Below are 19,737 nucleotides of genomic sequence, written 5' to 3'. Positions count from 1 at the left end.
GCTTTGTGTTTAGTTCCAGTAAGGCCTCACCAGCTGACCACAAAGACGTAAAACCTTATTCATCAGTGTGTTGTAAGCCTGGCTTTGGCAGAGTTGCTTCCATAACAAGACTGATTTTTGACATTGCTGCTGAGTTTCTGTACAGTCAACCTGGACTTGCAGGTTTCTTGGCTATTTGACGTTGTGCCCATGAACAAAGAGTGGGGGTGGTCAGGCACCCCAGCAAAGGATGGATGCCCTCTCAGAGTAGGGGTTCAAATCCTTTGAGAGGTTTTTGGATGTCAGCAATAAGGAAAATAACAGAAGTTTATCGTGGATGCCTGGGGAAGATGCTGCTGCCTTGACACAAGTGGCTTTTGGGAGCAAGAGTCGCTCTTTGTGAGATCCATTCTCTTTCTGCCCAGTCACCCTTGGCTGTGCAGGTGACATGTTGCAGCAGGATGGTTAATACCTTCACATAGCCCTGGGAATAGTTTTTAGAGTGTTCAGAGGCTGGGCAGTGATACACCATCAGTGACACAGCAGGCGTTTGTTTCTGTGTTTGCAATGCACACGCAAATACGATGTCTCACCTTCTTGCGGGTTTCTAATGTTACAGCAGGAGTCCTACTCACTGTTCCTGCAAAGCCTGCTCCTCTCCAACTTGCAGTGATGGAATGGGAGCTCCTCTTAAAAACTCCTGATGGTTCCACAGTGGGGTTTTTTTAGGACTTTTAAATGCTGCTCTGGCTTCAGTGGGAATTTGTAAACAATGCTGAGTGTTAATGTCATATCTCTGCATTATTTATCTTTTTCTTTCCATTTCTTTCCACCCTTCTTCCCAGGACAGTCCTCTTAAGGTCATTGTTTCTTGTTTCCTGGGATAGACATAAGGTGATTCATGCATGTGTATTTGGAGAGGAACAATAAATTTTTGTTTGAATGTCACAATTGCACGTGCAGGTTGAGTTTTCAGGAACAAGGCTTGTAGCCTGGACTTTTCAAGTGTTGGGAGAGCAGCAGATAAATTTAATTCCTCCAAAATAATTAATGAAATTAAAAGTTTGCCAGAAATGGAAGTTTTTCTCTGAGCTGTTGTAGAAGTCCTTAGTCCTTGCTCAAGCAGAGGACTAATCTTTCAAGATGTCCCAGCCCCTCCTCTTTCTTATGAGTGTAAATATTTGCTTGCTAAATCCTTCTGACTTAAAAGTTTTGGCTCAGCTTTGTTTTCTGTCCACTTGTAGTTGCTCTGCATTTGGGCAGTTGTTTACAGCAGCAGATGCTGAATCCTGATTTCTCTCAGAGTTCAGTACTTGTGTAACTGGTGTTTTACCATTGCACAGCTTTTAAGAGGAGCTGCTGCCCCTCAAAATGACCTGGATTAAACCATATTGGGAACCTTGGAGCTTTGGGATGGCTCTCCAGGGGGTCCCTTCTGTGACCTGTGTTTCCATGAGGCAGTGGCCTCTTCTAGACCTGATGTTGTACTGCTGCCAGCCAGAAGATGGGCTGGTGTGTGACGGAGGCAGAGCACTCTGCTCTGGGGTATTTTGCCGCCTGTCACCACACCAAAAGAACTACTTCCAAAACCTTCACTGGGGTGTGCCTGGGGCCAGGACAGCCTGACTTGTAATGGCTGTGCACATTTCTTTGTGTGTTGAAGAATGCAATGCCTGCACTGACTCCTATGTGCTCTTCCCTTGGCAGATGATTCCTTCATCAACCCCCATCTCCAGAGGATTTTTGAGCGTGTACGTCAGAGTGCTGACTTCATGCCAATAAAGCAGATGATGGTGAGGAATATTCCTGACTGCTTATCAGGGAAAGGGACAATGACAGAATAAATGTCACCTCTGACATGCCCTAGTAAGGGAGGTGGCTGGGGATTTTAGAGTATTCTTTCGGTAAGGTTACATATTTTCAGTTGTGGGTAATGTGATTCCTTCTCTCAATTATATGCTGTCTTTTCTCTCAAAAGCATGGAAGTTTGGTTTGAGATAAAAGGAAAAAATGTGGGAGTTTTTCATGTCCTGAGATGGATGTTGATGGAACAGGATGCTGCACACAAATATGGTTATAGGGTTTTGTTGAGTGTAGCCTCCTCTTCTGTTTTCTCTTTCTCATGGGTCTTAAGCTGGTGTCTAGATATATCTACATCCCATGTTAGAAACAGACTTACAAGCCTTAGTCTGCTGGAAAATTACCAGCAGCTTTGTCCTTACGATTTCGGTTAACTTGCCATCAAGAAGACCCAGAATGAAGCAAACTAAGTTTGTCTTCCCCAGTGTATATGTTCTCTATAAATTAACATGTAAAGAGTGATGCAAAAGGAACTGCCAGCGCTATTTACCTTCTGAAAGACACTAAGCAGAGCTAGAACTTAAATATGGCTGTCTGGCAGGGTAGCAAAAAAGCTGTTAAAGCAGGCTGTTATATTTAATTGTCAATATTGCCTTAAAGAGAGTCATGCCTGGATTGCTTCTGTTCAGCTTGGCAGCATGATGAAAGAGGAGAAATAGCCAACTCCTTGCTCATTTTCTGTAAGATAGCAAGTGGCACCAAAAAGGGGATGTTTGGATTGCCAAGGCAGGCAGTGGTGTTTGTGTTCAGGATTTCTGTCCTGCAGGCCAAAGCCTCACAGATATCTGATCAGCATCTGTTCAGTGCTGGGGCAGCATTCCTTACCTTGGTGTGCAATGACAAGGCACAGAGGATGATCTAGAAAGGAGGTTATAGGTATTCTGAACTCAGTCACCTTAGGAACATGATTTCCAATAGTGAAAATCTTAAATCTTTGCTTCCCATACCCTGATCCTTTCTTTTTATTTGTAGAAAACTCTCAACAATGATCTCGGCCCCAACTGGAGGGATAAACTGGAGTCCTTTGAAGAACGTCCCTTTGCTGCTGCTTCAATTGGCCAGGTTCATCTGGCACGCTTGAAAAATGGAAAAGAAGTTGCCATGAAAATCCAGGTGGGCTTTACAGACCAGCCTTGTCTTGTTTGAGCCCATAGAAAAGCCAGAGAGCTGCCTGTGTAGTGCTAGACAAAAAAACATTGTAATGCAAGTGAAGATGTTGGTTGAGTGATAACCTTACCTAGTGCAAGCTGACTGGAAAAGATAGGAAATGTTTTGCAGCCTGAGCCAGTCCAAGTCCAGGTGAGCAGGAGACATCCCATAGCTGGTCACCTGATTGGTGGGGTTTTATAGAGTGAGGAGACTTTAGAAATAGTATCAATGGATGCTGATGTCTTCTCAAGCCATTTGTGTCCTAAGTACTCTCTGAAGTCAGGCCAAGGTAGTAGCAGCAGAAACTCAACCCTCTGGCATCAGCACACATTCTCTCTCCTCAGCAGTGCAGGCTCCTTCCCTTCCTGACAGAGAGGGTGAGTACAGCAGGAGAAGCCTTTGCCAGGACTGGGCTGGGCCCTCACCCCTTGCCCTAGTGCTGGGAATGACACACTGTGGGGCTTCCAGGGGTGTGTGCTTTCAGCTGAGGGAGGGAAATGACTGACTGCCGTGGCTGTTGTGGGATTTGTGTGTCTGAGAACCCATCGTGTGCTGGGAGAATTCCTGTCAGAGGGTCTGAACAAGCCATTCTGATTCCAAGGGGCTGCATCTTGTCTGTCTGTCCCCTGGTTTAGATGCTGGGCTTTGAATAAGCTTTTAGAGGAGGGATGTGTGGCTCAGCAATACCCTGACTCATTGCCAGGCTGTAGGTGCTGTGACTGGGGGCAGTGGATGCTGAGCCAGAAGGTGTTTCTATCATGCCCTGTACAACCAGGTCATCTCATCTCAACACTGCCCTCTCCCATTCTGTCCCACAGTACCCTGGAGTTGCCCAGAGCATCACCAGTGATGTCAACAACCTGATGGCTGTCCTGAGCATGAGCAATATTCTTCCTGAAGGTAAAAAGACAGAGACCCTGGCAGGCCCTGTGTTCCCACTGGTGCAGGTCAGGTTCTGCCAACCCCTTTCAAGCAGCGCATTTCATGTGTCCTTCCACAGACTGGGGAAAAGGACTTTAAGATACTAAGTCTGCCCTGGAGCAGACTTCCTGCAGAAAGCAGGAGAGGGAGTAGATGTGGGCAGACGGTGCAGGGCCAGTTTGGGGAGCCATGCTGTGCTCCCCTGTCCTGCTGCAGAGCTGCTGCTGCCTTTGCTGGGCACCTGCCTGCTCCAGTGCCCACTTGGTGGGGTAGGAAGTGCTATGTTTTTTCTGGCTATGGGTATTCACACACCTGCCAGAGTAACTTGCACTTGTCACTGTGTGCTCTCTATAATGACAGACCCATAGGGATTCTTTTGATGGCTTTCTAGGCTTGGAGTGTGGGCACTATTCAGGTGAGGTAGTCCTGCATTGTCCTGTTATTTTCTGATCTATTTGGCAGAACTCATTCTTCTCCATGTGTCCTTGTAGCCCTCCATGCCTGACATTCTATGCTCTTCCGAATCATTCTCTGTTCTTTCTAATCAGAGTTGTGGAGAATTGTCAGAACTTGCTCAGTGTCCCAGCACATGGATAAGTCCCTTTTCCCATAGGGAATGCAGGGCTTACTACTCATTTTTCCAAATACCTGCCTGCAGCAGCTGTAAACCTTAGTGGGACTATACAAATGCTGCTCTAAAATCAGGCTGGATGCTGGCAAAATCTGGGACTGCTGTCTGTGGTGGCTGGGCAGGGCTCTGCAAAGGCTGCTGCACTCCCAGCTGTGTCTGGCCCAAGTAGTAAGTTGGTTTTCCAGCTTCAAGACTAAGAAGACTGGACTTGGCATCTCAGGCCTTGGCTACGTGCTGCTGCTGCAGTGTGTTGTGTTAGTCATGCTGACTGTTTCCACCTGGCACTGCCTGCTCCCACTTGGAGGCAGATTTGGCTTGGAGCATTTTTTTGCTGCCTTTGCCCAGTGTTTGGGTGCTTGTCTTTGGTGTGTGTCCCTGCACAGCTATGCCAATAGCAGGAACAGACAGCTTGGGCTGTGGGGTGGGAGCTGGGAGAGGACAGAGAACAGTGGTGTGCATGCACCTTGACTTAGGAGCAGCTGTGCAGCCTGGGCCTGGGATTACTGCAGAACCTGCATCTGGTTCAAAATACACTTTGGCTCTCTGGGGCCTCCTGTAGCCTTCAGCTCAGAGTTGGCTGGACAGAAGGCTGCTCCTCAGCTGCAGCTCTGGAAAGCTTAGCCTGAGGGGCTCCTTTTTTCTAAGCCTGTTTTCTCTGCTGTTTGACCTTCAGGTTTGTTCCCTGAGCACTTGATTGCAGTTGTGAGCAGAGAGCTGGCCCTGGAGTGTGACTACCTGAGAGAAGCTGCCTGTGCAAGGAAATTCCAGTATGTTCACTGCCTTCAGCCCCTTCTGTGTTTGTGTGGGAAAGGCAGGAGAGGTTGCTTAACTTCAGTGATGGTGGGGAGATGACTGTTGTGCCCTGCCATGTGGCACAGGGGAAGGGTGCATGGTTGTGGCCTGAGCTGTCCCCCAGAATTACCACCTTGTCTCAGCTGGGCATGGCTTCAGTCAGCTGAAATGTGATCACATAACCTCCCTTTCCCAAGTCTGTCTGCTCTGCCACACGTGAAGCTGCTGTAGTAACTCCTGAGATTGGGTTGCAGTGCTGTTCTGTGTGCTCTTATGTCAGCCTGGTGTGAACTTCTCCCATCCTTCAGCCTAGAAGGTTTTCAGTTTAGCTCTCTTGCAGCAGTTACCACCACCAGTGCTGCCTGCCCTCTTGGCTTGCTGTGGCATACAGATTTTTTTCTACATGGTGGCTGGATGATGGAGAACTGCTGGAGGCTGGATACCCTTCCTGTCCTGCTGCAGATTTGCCCCTGTGGCATCACTTCCCTTGGGAAAGCCCTTTCTTCCATGTGTGTAGTCTGGCCTTGAAGCCAAGTGGGGTGGGCAAAAGAGCCCAGTGGCCCTTGATACACCTGCCTGGAGCCTTCCTAGTATCACTGCTCTGGCAGGAGATGTGACCTGAGGAGCTGGCAGCAGTTCTAAGGCACTGGCAGGGTTTCTGCTGACTTAATCCCTACTGTAATTGCTGAGGAAAACACATCCTGGCAGTCCCAGCCGGGGTGTGGGAGAGAGGCTGGTAAAGGGCTGTGTGAGGTGTTGCTAATGGGTCCATCTGCTCTCAGGGCTCCTAACCTTTTCCTCTCCTTTCTCCATCCCCTAGGGAGCTGCTGAAAGACCACCCCTTCTTTTATGTCCCAAAAGTAATAGATGAGCTATGCAGCAAGCACGTGCTGACCACAGAGCTGGTGTCTGGCTTTCCCTTGGATCAAGCTGAAGGGCTGAGCCAGGAGATACGAAATGAGGTAAAGTGGGGAGGTTGTGCTCCTGCCTTTGCTCAGAGCCCTGTGCTTGGCCTGCCCATGACTGCCAGACAGGGGAATGCCTCATGGCACCCTGAGCAGGGCTGGAGTCAGGGACTGTCTGGAGCCTCTAGGAAAACTTGTTGAGGGAAGCAACACTGGAGTCTCTCTAGGCTTGTTTGGGCCTTGCAGGCAGGAGCATTCAGCAGGGAGGGGTTGGAGGGGGTGAATGGCAAGGGCAGCTGAAGGGGAGGTGGCCTAGCTATGTGATGCCATTGCTGATTAAGTTTGGGAGGGACTGTCAGCAAGGGAAAAGGGGTCTTATGCAGCTCCTCTTCTGGGCAGGATTGCAGAATCCTCTCAGTGCAAGCAGCTGGGTGCCATCTCCTGCAGGACTGACCTGTGCTGCATGGGGCTGCTGGAAAAGTACCTGTCAGTAAACAAGAGCAGGGATGTGGGGACAGGTAGGCGTTGGTGCTGAATATAGCCAGGGATTGGAGTGCTGTGGTGGGACAAACAGCTGTTCTAGTAGCAGAAATAACTGTCCTGGTATTTGGATTTGTGTGTGTGTTTCTTGGTGTTAGCTGTCAGCTGTTAGCAGGTCACTGGGGAAGAAGGCAGAATCTGTTCCTCTAGATAAACAGATCTCAGTGTCACATTACATTTGAAGCTGTGCCAGAGCTGGCTGCCTGTTCTTAGGGACTGTCCCCTGCAATGAGCTGCTCTATCACCAGACTCATTCTAAAAGACTGTGGGCTGAGGTGTTGCTGCAGGAGCAGCCCTTCTTTCCAAGGAGCAACTGGCCTGGCTGACCCTCTGCCTTCCAACTCAAATGGCAGTGTCCTGCAGCAGGGTCTGGCTTGCATTTGGTGCTTTCCTCCTTCATTTTGGATATGATGTTTCACTCAGCTCTGCAGAAGCTGGACAGGGGCAGAGTGAGGCTGGCAGTTCTGAACAGGCTGCAGCTTAGCAAGCCTCACAGAAAAGCTCTGCTGGTGTATGTAATTCAGCAGGGGGGGGTCTTCAGGGACTGCTACTCTTGCTTCCCTGTGCCTGTCAGTCCCGAGGTGTGCTCTGGTGCTCCTCCCTCAGACTGGGTCAGTGCTGAGCCCACAGGAGTACATGGTGGGTCTGTGCATCATGCAGGATTCCCATCCTTGCAACCACCCAGTGTCTAGTCAATGCTGGGAAGTTAAAAGTCAGGACCAAAATGCAGTTGGATGAGCACTGCAGCATCTGTGCCATCTGCTAAGGATGTCCCATGGCAGGTGTGGGCTGGGAATTGCTGAGAGGTGCTCTTTCACCTCTGCAAGAGTTCTGCAGCATAAAGTAGATGGTTCCTGCTGGTGTGTTCCCTGTTTGCTGGTGCCTGCTCTAAGTTACAGGTGTGAGTAGAGCTTGCTGCTCTCCTGACTTGTTTCTTGTCTCTCCTTGTTTTTGAAGATCTGCCACAACATCCTGGTGCTGTGTCTGCGGGAGCTGTTTGAGTTCCGCTACATGCAGACTGACCCCAACTGGTCAAACTTCTTCTATGACCCACAGCTGCACAAGGTAAGCCCAAGCAGCCACTGTTCTGCCTAGACAAACACTGGTTTCCACCAGCTTTTGATTATTTCAGAGTTTAATAAGCCTTACTGAGATTCTCTGAGATTCCTGTCCTTGAGGCATGGGTAGATAGCACAGGGAAACATGCTCTTTGCCACTTGATCACCCTAGGTGTGGGTTGGAAAGCAGGGCTGCTGTAACCCTGGTCCCAGATCCAGGCACAGCTGCTTCCTTCATCTCAGGGTCTGTTTTGAAGGTGGCCAGTGGGAAGCTGCAGCTGGCAATGCTCTACCAGGACACACTTGAGCCCAGGACTCTAGTTAAATGCTCTTCTGCTGTGCTGAAGATAAGGGTAGCAATTCCTGCTCATTGTTTTGGCTGCTTGTTTGTGCCCTGTAGGGCAGATGGAATTGCTTGTTTGTTCCTGAGGTCTGTGCTGCAAAGTGCTGGGAAAAGGTTCAGTGCTGCTCTGTCCCTGCACACACAGCCTGAGTGGAGCTGTCAGCAGGGCAGTGTGGGCATTGGCCGTTTCTCCTCAGCCAGCTACTGGTGCAGCTGTTGGGGCTGCACACTGGGAATAAAGGAATCAGGGGCAGTTGGGATGCAGAGGAGAGCTCTGGGAAAGCCAGCTGAGCTTCCTGAAGACATCAGGAGCATTCTTAACATCAGGTTCTACCAGAATGGTTGACTCTCTAATACAGACAGGTTTGTCCATTTCCAGGTGGCCCTGCTGGACTTTGGAGCAACACGAGGGTTTGATGAGAAGTTCACAGATCTCTACATAGAGGTGAGGACTTGCACTGTGTCCTAGAGAGCTGCACTTGATTTCACAAATACTCTTATCTCTTAGCTGTTATCACTTTGTACTCGAATACACTTTAGGTGTGGCGGGAAGTAGGGCTGGAGGCAAGAGAGCGATCTCTGTTGCTGTTTCATCCCTTGCCATGGCTGTCAGCACATCTGCTGCAAGCTGCTGCCTCTCTGATTTGGGCTGTTCACAGAAATGAGCTGCAGTGTTGCTTGCTGGGGAGCTTGGGCAGCAGGGTCTGTCAGAGCACTTACGATTCTGTGATTTTTTTTATGGGGATATGCAGGAATTGCTTGTTCCCTGCCTCTTCCTGAGATTGCTAGCTTTTCCACAGATGATAGATAAATTGATGTGAAGTCAAACGTGCTTCCTTTGTGATTGCCATGTTCTGCACGTGGTAACTGAGCTGCCAGGGCCAGCAGCTGCCACCTAAAGCTGCTCACAGTTGGTTCTGCTGTTTCTTTGGGGGATGGGCTGACTATTTGTGAAGCTTTTTTGCTGTCCCTTACATTCTCTGGGCCATGTGTAGCCCTGTTGGGAAGAGCTGTATCTTTCTGCCAGTAGCTCTTAACCTGGCTAGCATGCAGGCCCCTGAAGAGAGGGCAGAGGCAAGGAAGTGAGCAGGCATGTGGTGACATGTGCTTCTGTGGCTGTGTAGTTAGTCCTGTGCTCAAAACAGCACAGTCAATGTTCAGTCATCTCATGGCCCTCCTGAAAGTATTTCTCCTACTCAGGTAATCAAGGCAGCAGCTGACCGGGACAGAGAGAGAGTACTGAAGAAGTCCATTGAAATGAAATTCCTCACTGGCTATGAAATCAAGGTATGGAGCAGAAGGATTTGATTTTGGTGCTGGCCACAGATAAGGTGGTTATGGGTCTGTGAACTTCCCCAGGTTTCTTGATGTGGCAGAAGTGTCAGTCCAAAAGCCCTGTTGATCAGGAGGAGGGAGGAGGGTAAAAGAAGTTTTGGCTTTTGTTCTCACTTCTTTTTGGGAGCAGGAAGAGTAATGAGGATACAGCCTGCCCCAAAACCACTGTCCTTCCTTCTCTCCCCCTGCAAGACCCTGCAGGTGATGACAGTTCCTGAAATTTCATGACTTGGAAGATGGTCTTCTGGAAAGTTTACTCAGAACTGTATGAACTAAACATTTCTCAGTCTTGCTGGGGGCTGGAGGTTCCCTTTGTCGTGGACAGGGCTGGGTATTTCTCCTGAGCTGCTCCTGTTAGCACAACCATTTCTTTTCCTCCCCAGTGGGTTATCACAGCTAGTGATGTTACTTATCCCTCTTTCCTTTTGGGCAGGAAATGGAAGATGCCCACTTAAATGCTGTCCTCATCCTGGGAGAGGCTTTTGCATCCGAGGAGCCTTTTGATTTCGGCACCCAAAGCACCACTGAAAAGATCCATGGTTTAATCCCAGTCATGCTGAAGCATCGGCTCGTCCCCCCGCCACAGGAGACCTACTCTCTTCATCGGAAGATGGGGGGCTCTTTCCTCATCTGCACCAAACTGAAGGCCAAAATTCCCTGCAAAAGCATGTTCCAAGAGGCATATAGCAAATACTGGAGCAGTAGGGGTAAGAAGCCAGAGGAGTAGTACAAATGAACTTGTCTTGTTCTGAGGGCTCAGTTCAGCTGAGCCTTGCAGAGAGCGTTCTAAGCCTCCCCTGCACTGGTCCCCAGCTCTCCATCCTCTTGAGATGCAGCAGCCCCGTGCCCTGGAAGCCAAGTGTGCATTCCACAAGGACAAAGTTGCTCTTTCCTGCTGTGTCTGTCCTACCTGGACTGCCAGCACAGCCCACAGCTTGCAGGAAACTCTTGAGTGCTTCTGTGCTGCTTCAAGGCACCAGCTGAGAACCTTGAATGCATTTTTAACATTGTGATGGTGGCTGCATACTGAGAGGGTTTTATAACAAGTAGGGCAAGGAGGACGAGATGAGGAGAGCAGAATTTAATATTGAGATCTATTTGTAATTCTCCACAAATTGTTTTTTAAAAACCTTCCCTCTTTCAAGCTGAAGTGGAATTCAAGTAGTTTTCATACTGTGAATTTATAGAATCAAATACCAAGGTGTTCCCTACCACAGACACATCCAGCACCTCCTCCACATTTTTGTAAACCAAGTGGTGGCAGTCGGAGAACCTTCCTGGATTTTACTGACATTGATTGAATGCAAGGGCCATGTGTGTAAGTAGAAGTTTGATGCTTTCTGCCTCTTTTTGGCTTGCAAGCTAAACATAGGAAATACTTTCAAAGTCCGAGAATTGAGTGCCAGTCTCTTTTAAATACACACACCCACCCCCTCACAACCCATCTCAGTTCTGGGAGTCAAACATGTAATCAGCAGAGCTATATCTGAGCACAAGTAGTGGGATCCTTCACTGTCCGGTAGGTATCAGCTTTCCTGAGGGCGACTTAGATAAGATACAACTCTGACACCGACTGCTTGCTGGACTCCTAAGACCCTCGTCTGTCTGTTTTCCTGTAAGGCAGGACTTGCAGCAAGGCAGACAAACATATCCTCTCTCTGGTGAGCAGCTCCAGCTCCAGCTGAAATGTCACACAGTTCAAACCAGACGCACAGTTTTAAACTCTTGGAGTCAAGCTAGGAAATTGACTTTTGTAGGTTTTTGTACAAAGCCTGTTACCTGTACGACTTCCTGATGTCAATAAAGAAGTGCTTGTGCGGTGGGCCTGCTGCCTGTGGCTGTGTCATCTTCTGCCATGGGAAGGGATGTCATGTCCTGCTCTGAGGGAAAAATAGCAGCTGAGCAGAAGCAGCAGCTCCCAGGCCTCCTCTTGTTGCAGCTGTTTGCTCAAGGCATTGCTACTGCCCTTGCCAGGCCACCCACCTGTGGCCTCTCTGTGCCTTCATCATTGCAGCTGTGGCACTTGTGCTAACTGTGATGGTGACACCTTTACCAGGAGCCAGGACATCAGCCTGAACACTGTCTTGCCACAAAAATTCCTGGTAATTTACTTGTTTTCTCATCTTCCTTTGTTTTGATCACACTGTTAGCAGTCCCCTGACCACAAGTCTCTCTGCCTTTCCTCCTTTCCTTGGAGTTGAGGCTCACCTGCTGCTGGTAAGGCAGGTGTCCTTGTCTGGCAAGTGCCAAGTATTTACCAGCAGGCTCAGCTGCTGCTACTCAGCACAGCCCAGGAATGCAGAGCTTGTATGATCTGACACTTCAGTATGTGGGAAAGCCTGACAGCTGACACTTCAGAGGGAAAGAACAGGTAAGTGAAGAAATGGCCTCTCTCAGGAGGGACTTCTGAGAAATGGGAAAACAGGTTATGGTATTATCTTTATTCCAAAGCTGTAAACATGTAAGCCACTTCATTTAAGACTTTGTTGAACAAGCTGCAGTGCAGTTTAATTCAAAATAGTGGTCAGATTATTCTTAACCTTTTGAGAGGAATTAACTCTGCTGTTCAGTGAAGTAACAATTTTGCATCAAGCAGTTTATCAAAGTTAGGGTAACTTTCCTTGTCATTTCAAGTTCTGATAGACACAGTTTAATTTTTCTCCTTTGAATCTAGACCCTGCAGCTGTAAAAACAGCAGAGTTGTTTGAGCTGTTAAATGCTTATGTTAAAGTGTAAAAAGCAAAGTATAAAAAGCTGACAAGGGAATTAGATTAGGTGAGCTTCAAAGCAGAATTTCTGAAACTGAAGATCCAAGGCCAGCCTGTTAAGAGAGACTTGCAAAGGTGGCAGAATAAGCCAGAGCATTACAGTTCACTTTCCCAGTAAGCACTCATTCATGTGAGCCCAGATCTTGTGTATACCATGCTGGGGCAAGAGTGTTCAGCTCTTGGCAAACATTGCCCTTCCCAAGAGGGTTTAGGAATGACATGGAGCTCAACAGTGGAGTTGTTTTGCATTTGCAAGAGGGTAGCAACTCGTGGAAGCTGAGATGTTGCTTTATTAGGAGAGCTAATTAGAGCTCTCAGTCTCTTAATTCTCTTGGCCTTTTGTGTAATCTCTAAAAGCATTAATAATGGCTGTAGCTTTGTTCAGGGAGGTTTGTGACAGGAGGAATTGCATGTCAGAGTAACAGCCATGCAGAAGATGTGAGCTAGAAACACTGCCCTGGCTTCAAGTCAGAGAAGCTGTGACATTGTACAGTGAGCAGGAACATTTGATCACTGCTTGCCCTGTGCCAGCCACTGCATTTGCTTGAATTACACTTGCAGGCTGAGGATGTGAGTGTTCCTATCCTGCAGGAAGCTTCTGTGCTCTAGAAAATCTCTTGTGAAAAAGTTTCTTTTTTGCACAGGGCAAGCTGGAGGTTAAAGCTGCCTTTCTGATGACAGTGATTTTCCATTCTAAAGGATCAAGATTCAGTCTACCTCTTGTAGCAGTGATTTTTCCTACCTTTTTTTAGTCAACCTGGCTGCTGCATCAAAACAGAAAATGAATGCTGAGGAGCTGAACAGGAGCGGAACATGCAGTTCACTTTCTGCTTTTCTAATGCCTCAATCCCTTACACTACAAGGGCCATTTCCCAAGACCTTCACAGCTGTGATGTGCAACTGGACCCCTGGGAACCCAGAAATAAAGCACTGATTGAAAAGTCAGAGCACAGGAACCATGGGCTGTCCCACAGCTACAACAGCTGCCATGGGCTTAAGTTCACAGCAACTGGAGTGAAGGGCTGAGAAAGTAATAATTTTGCCTGAAGGAGAGGGACAGGAGGAAGGCAGCCTAAAGCCATGTAAGAAATGGGAATCATGGTGACTGTTCCTGGAGGGCATTGCTGGTAGGCTTTGGTAATGGAAGAATACCCAGGCTGGCACTGCTGGCAGCATGGGATGAATAACAGCACAGTCCTGTATTCTTGCTGCAAGGGGCTGACTGAAGCAAGTATCAAAGCTAGGACTTGTCCCAGAATCACCAAGGTTAGAAAAGACCTCTAAGATCATCAAAACCAACCCTCAGCCCAGCACCACCCTGTTCACCATTAACCCATGTCCTTAAGTGCCATATCCAGAGTCACTGAACACTTCCATGGATGGTGACTCCACCACTTTCCTGGGCAGCCTGCTCCCAATTTTCACATGTCTTCCTGTGAAAAAATTTTTCCTAATAGCTAATCTAAACCTTCCTTGGCACAACGAGGCCATTTCCAACATTATACCAACAGGGGAATGGATGAAGAGGAAGATGTACCAACACTCTGGTAAAGGAAGAATTCCAGGCTGACTTGTGAGAAGTGGTGGATTTTATGAAAGGGTCAGGGCACATGCAAAGCTTCTAAGGTATTCTGAGATTTACTTAAAAGTATCCAAAGGTCAGTGTGATGGTCATAGCTCAGAACTAACAATCCAGCCTCTAACACTAGGACAGCTGAAACATTTGATGTATAGGTTCAAATGAAGGAGGAACATCAAAAGCCTGACTCCAACTCTATACCTATTTCTTAGGTCATCACAGCACAGCTGACCTAAGGAAAAGGTCAGGAAAACTGTAGTTCAATATAGCAAAGTATCCAGTGACTTTGACTTTGTATTTTTAAAAGGATCTGGTTATTTTTTCTGAAAGCTGTTAAAGGGAAATAGATTTTCTCACCTACTCCTTTTCTTCTCACCGTGCACTTGTGCAGATGTGTTAAAACCAGCATGTTGTATCTTCAAGAGCACCATCATTCCCCTTTCCATTTCCTCCTCAAAGCTTAATGTGGGGAGGTGGGAAAAAAAAGACAGAACAGCTGCATTTCTAACAGTTCCCTGTTTTATTGCAGTACATCAAAGTAGGTTAATATTAAGTGTGTTACCAACATAAAATATTGGTGGTAAGTCATTTTTACATTGTTGACTGTTCCACCTTAAATATTTCTGTGCAAAAGAATCTACATCATTGTTCTGTAGCAGAGAATCTCTTACAATGTCCCCTACAACATTGAGGGCATTAAACAAAAGAGTGAGAAGAGGCAAAAAGCAGAATCTTTCCCCCACACGCACACTTGTCAGCTTTTATACTCTAAAACAAAAAAGTGATTACATCTATGCCATGCAAAACTGTACAATAATATTACAATGAAAAACCTAAAAAACATATTTTAAAAATAAATGATATGAAACTGTCATACATAAAAAGGCAGGTATAGCAACACTGGTTTGTTTGTGGATTTCTTCCCTGTAGATGTGACTTTCTCAAATGGAGAATGAAAATAGGTTGTACTGAGCTGCAGCTGGAATGAGAGGAGTTGGAATTCAGACTGGAAAGCCTGCAGCAGAGCAGCTTCTGGGGGTGTTTATCAAACAAAGTGTGAACACAAAGTGCACAGAAGGGTGCACTTTGTGTTAGTGCAGAAAAGCTGTCCCATTTCCGCCATGGAACGGATTTGTATTAACAAAAGAACCCACAGCAGGAATTGCTATGTGCCACTTTGATTCTCAGACTAAGGCTTGGGGGCTGTGGGTACTTGCACTGCAGTAAGTTTTACCCTTAATGCATTCATTTAAAATTAAACAGCATTCATTAACTGGAAAAGAAACCCTTTTTCCACCCAAGAGCATGTCTGTCCTGTCATTCAGGGTCTAGCCATGCAAGACAACACTGGGGCCAGAATCTGTTTCTGTGTTAATAATCCAATTGTTCTGTTTGTAAAGGCTGCCACCACAGTTAGGTGCAGTTAAACTGCATTTCTATAAATAAACTATGTGTTTGGACTTTCTTGGTATGGCAAGACCCTTAACTTCCCTCTGCCATATGCCTGAGAATAACACACCTGGGTTGCAACTTATCAGAATCAAATCAAAGAGATAACATTCCTGACTCAGTTTTGAAACTCATTTAAATGGGCAAAATGCACATTCTTAACAAGCCACAGCAACTAATGGAGGGGAAAAGAAACAACTACTTCACCACAGCCTCAGGAATGTTTTTTTGAAACCACCAGCTGTCTTCTACAGGCCAAAGGCAAGAAAGAAGAGAGGACTGTAACCCTGCTTTTGGGTTTATGAAATGTGGGAGGAAGCCACATACCTGTGTGTGCACACGTGCAGGGGAAAACTATTTACCAAACCTATTCCATCCTATACCCTGGAATCCTTAGTAGCTGCCTGAATCTGTTCAGATCCTTGTTGCCATCAAAAAAGGGGAAAAAAAAGAAAGGCAGAACCCCAACAACCCATCTGTTTAAGCACTGTCAAAAATGCAAACAAACACCTTCAGTCTCAGCCAAAAGGAAAAAAATCAGCTAGACACACACACATCCTGTGTACAGAGAACATGTGCTACAGTCAGCAATTCAGTGGGACATTTGAAGCTCCCAGAACAAAACACAGCCCTCGACCTGTGAAGTTGAAGCAGTTCTACAGTGCAAAGGAGCAAACATCACACCTCAGGAGACACCTGCCTTGGGAGATACCAGTCAAGAGTCTTACAGTTCAAATGACCAAGTTACTTTTCCTAGCCCAATGAGACTTTAGAAAGCTCAGCTGCAGAATGCATACCAACAAAAATAAATGGGTGTGGTTTCAAATTGAGTCTCTAACCAAATGGTCCCCAAATATATAAAACTGTTTAAGTCCTAGGACAATTTTTCTCTTTTCAAATAAGTGATGTGGTCATTTGCTTTTCAACTGGGAGAACAGTTGCTGTTTCTCTTCTGAACAGACACGTACAAAAATGCACAGGACCAAACTCATGATTAAATAAATCCTAGAGGAGACTGCTGAGGCTTAGACATTGTAGTGTACAACCAGTGTAGGCCTGTGGAACTCTCATCCTCTGAGCTTAGTGTTGTAACACAGCTGAGCTATGCTCTGCCTGAAAATGCCAGGGGTTGATATCAACAGATTGCAGGCACTGGAATGGAGTAAACACAGGGGTTTACTCAGTTTTATAGTTTGCTGTGTCGTGGCTCTTTGGGTTCCATTTTCAGATAGAGCTTTAGCACAACTCTGGAAAAAAAAGTCCATGAAAAAAGATCCTGTGACCCTCTCTCAGGGGACTGCCATGCAGGCTGCTCTGTCTTTAATGACTGCTGTTTAAATGCCTTCTCTCAACATCAAAACAAGATTATTGTTTAAATACAACATACAGTAAATACAAAACTAGTCTGCAAAGGCTTTGAAAAGTGTGTGGACATGCTTCACCAAAACAAGGGAATTGTGGGGAAAAAGCAGTGGCTATACTTCAAGCAATATGCAGCCTTTAAAAAGAAGCTGATGTGGAATTTCAGTAATGCCAATAACGCCCTGCCTATCTGTCCCTCAGAAATACATAAACTTTTCTAGGAATTACTTTCAGATGCTTTGCTGTTTGCTAAAGCTTTTAATTTCAAATGCCAGGCTTGCAAAAGTAGTAGGTTTGAAGTGAAAACAAACAACACAACCACCTTGCTATTCTGAAATACCCAAACAGGAGAGACAGGCTTTTGATACGATAGTTTCCACAGTAATTTCTTCAATTCCTGTCCCAAAATAACATTGAATGAGCTTAAACTTGGATAAGCCTCTTGATTCAGAGTGAAAGAGAAATCTTACCTAGGAGACCCAGCATGATTAAATGGATTAGATGATCTGTGTCTTGTTCCCTATGTCACATTTAGATCATACCTGGAAATTACTGTACATGGTTTGAACTTACCTATAACTTCTACTAGGGAAGACAGAAACTGCAAAACTCCAAACATCTCTATATGGGTGAAACTCTATATGACTGCTGACTGCAAGAATACAGAATGGTTTAATGAGAGCCATAACAAGTTTCTGAAACCCACAAACCCCAATATTCTAAATACAAAAAGCCCTTATGTGTTTGAGTATGGTCATAGTATGAAGTCAGCAACAATACTACTGGGAAGAGAGGCTCATCCCGAATGAAAAGCACATGTGCCCTGCTAACTGAAGAGAAGAGACATCTTCCTCTTACCATACCTTTGTGAATCAGTTTTCCATTTTATTCTGTTGACTGTGTGACCACTTCCAGCTTTTCATTTATTTTTGCAACTTCAGTGGGCTCTGCCTTCCACTGCAATACTTCCTGCCCTCCGACCTGCCCTGCTTTTGGAATCAAACAGCAGGTGAACACATGGAAACAACTGCAAATTGCACAAACCCACAGCACAGGTAGGGGGGAGAGGAAAACCAACCTTGCCAGTGTGGCAGTTGTGGGTCACTAGGCATCTTCGACTACCACAGTGTGAACAGTGTGAGGTCAGTCTTCAAGGTTCTTCGTTGCTACAGTGACAGCAAAGCCAGCCAGGGCCAGCTTTGGGCTAAGGGCACTCGTTTGGCTGATGTGTATTAGCAACCAGTATTTGGTAATGACAGTAAGAGTTTTCTTTACAGTTCTGCTTAGGGATGGTCAAGGAGATGTGGAAGACTGCTCCCTTCTGAGTCAAACCTGCTCAAAGGCTGACCCAGGGAAACAGTTTTCCTGCTGAATCCAGCTGCATTGAACTCCCTTGCTGCCTGAATGACCTCTCCTGTAGCTGCTGCAAGGCTCCAGCTCACAGGTAGCACACATGGAACCAGGGCAGCCGCCAGGCTCACCTACCCATGGCTGTTGGACAGGGCCCTGCTGCCAATTGTCATTTTTGAAAAGGATGGGGACTATGAGGAAAGTAGGAATTACACCTTCAGTTCTGCTACGGCCAGAAGGAGAGAAGTGTAGTGAAAGCACTGCAGGGCTGTCCCGGCAGTGCAGCGAGCGCTGCGCACACGGAATCTCCGTCCTGCGGGAGGTTTTAGCCAGGCCTCCGAGTCTGTAAATCACCGAGCATGAAAACAGGGACAACACAAATCTTAAATTAAAGGCTCTCTTAAATAAGCATCCATCTTCTGCTGCATACACAATGCTTTTTTTCTTTGAATATATACATACGTATTTTACTCTAACATCTGCGTATTTATTTAAACTCTGTACTGTAGTAAAATATGCATCATTTTAATCAATAAGGATTTGCTGGCGACAATCAGATTGACATTCAAACGTGGTGGCTGAAAGCTTTTATGTGCCTCTGACATACTGATCATTCCCCATGGAGGGGAAGGGGTCTCTGTGCTACTTTTGTACAGTACAATGAGCTATTGTATGAAAACAAAATCCCTCTGAATTTTCTCATGTTGATACTGGTCTGGTCTACTTACGCTACCTTTTGGGAAGTGGAAGGGGAGTAGGATAAATATGTCTTTAAAAATGAAGCAGCTGTAACCACAAAATGAAACCAATACTAATACAAATCTACAGCATCTGATATTTACCAACACCCTAGCTTTGCTCATTTGCTGCTGTCAGATCTGGGGAGGTGAGGCAGTGCTGAACAGTGCTGAAGACAACCAGCTTTTACCTTCCTCTGTACCCCACTCCCAGATCGTTTTCAGACAGGGAATGGGGAGGGTTAGGAGGATGAAGGTGAGAACTGGAGCAAGTGAAGGGGACAGCCATGGGAACAGCAAGCTGATGTGATGCCAAATCTGAATGCTGAAGCAGTTCATGAGTCCCAACTCACGTGGTCAGAGCTCTCCAGGGAGAGGCTCTTGGTCTTGTGAGGAGAAACCGGGCTGGGAGGGCTGCTGAGGTTGGAGCTGTTTGATGCCGTCGAGTGTCTCGGAGAGTCAGAGTCCTGCAGCCCAAAGACACACAAGAACACCAGTAAGTAACAGGAGAGCAAGTTGGAGGGTGACTGAGAGTATCTGAGCAACAGTGGCTGGGTTCAAAGGCCTCTGCAGATTTTGCTTGTGTTCACAAATACTGAGGGATCTTTCCAGCTCACCATTTCCACGGAGACCCGAGATTAAGTGGTCAGGTCAGTCTGCTTTCAGCAGGCATAACTGATACTGACATAAGGACACAGCACCAGCAGGATTCTGGCAGCCTGTGAGTTGCCAAGGGCTGCTTGGCCAGCGGAGTATGCAGCTTCAGGCTGCCTGTCAAGTTACAGCAGCTCCTGCCTTTTCACAGATCATGATCAAGATGCTCTTGCACTAAAATGAGAAATCTCTGTGGCTTCATCACAGCTCCCACTTCTATGTCAACCCCAGGGTATCAATTCAAAGCATCCTATCGAGTTACTCCACTTGGATCTTCCAGAGTACAGCAGAATGTAACTCTGAGCCTGAATCTGGGCTGACAATT

At 46.7% G+C, this 19,737-nt stretch overlaps 2 protein-coding genes across 11 annotated transcripts in view; one reads left to right on the top strand and one right to left on the bottom strand.

Moving 5' to 3' along the window:
- The window catches only part of COQ8A (coenzyme Q8A), a 41,865-nt gene extending 30,528 nt beyond the window's left edge, over positions 1 to 11,337 (top strand). Inside the window, exons 7-15 of the mRNA XM_085054661.1 lie at positions 1,687 to 1,772; positions 2,812 to 2,952; positions 3,807 to 3,888; positions 5,214 to 5,307; positions 6,153 to 6,294; positions 7,735 to 7,842; positions 8,558 to 8,623; positions 9,379 to 9,465; positions 9,947 to 11,337. Of these exons, the coding sequence (XP_084910787.1) occupies positions 1,687 to 1,772; positions 2,812 to 2,952; positions 3,807 to 3,888; positions 5,214 to 5,307; positions 6,153 to 6,294; positions 7,735 to 7,842; positions 8,558 to 8,623; positions 9,379 to 9,465; positions 9,947 to 10,240 (1,100 nt within the window). The 3' untranslated portion in view covers positions 10,241 to 11,337. The remainder of the gene's footprint in view (positions 1 to 1,686; positions 1,773 to 2,811; positions 2,953 to 3,806; positions 3,889 to 5,213; positions 5,308 to 6,152; positions 6,295 to 7,734; positions 7,843 to 8,557; positions 8,624 to 9,378; positions 9,466 to 9,946) is intronic.
- Positions 11,338 to 14,361: 3,024 nt separating this feature from the next.
- The window catches only part of CDC42BPA (CDC42 binding protein kinase alpha), a 181,586-nt gene continuing 176,210 nt past the window's right edge, over positions 14,362 to 19,737 (bottom strand). For all 10 annotated transcript variants that reach the window (XM_085054659.1, XM_085054648.1, XM_085054653.1 and 7 more), the window contains one exon: positions 14,362 to 19,225. In XM_085054659.1, coding sequence (XP_084910785.1) covers positions 19,094 to 19,225 — 132 coding nt within the window. In that variant the 3' untranslated portion in view covers positions 14,362 to 19,093. The remainder of the gene's footprint in view (positions 19,226 to 19,737) is intronic.

The sequence above is a fragment of the Lichenostomus cassidix genome, chromosome 3 (genome assembly GCF_008360975.1).
Source record: "Lichenostomus cassidix isolate B80296 chromosome 3, HeHo_3.0, whole genome shotgun sequence".
In the NCBI taxonomy this organism is placed as follows: domain Eukaryota; kingdom Metazoa; phylum Chordata; class Aves; order Passeriformes; family Meliphagidae; genus Lichenostomus; species Lichenostomus cassidix.
This window is presented reverse-complemented; position numbering and strand designations above follow the sequence as displayed.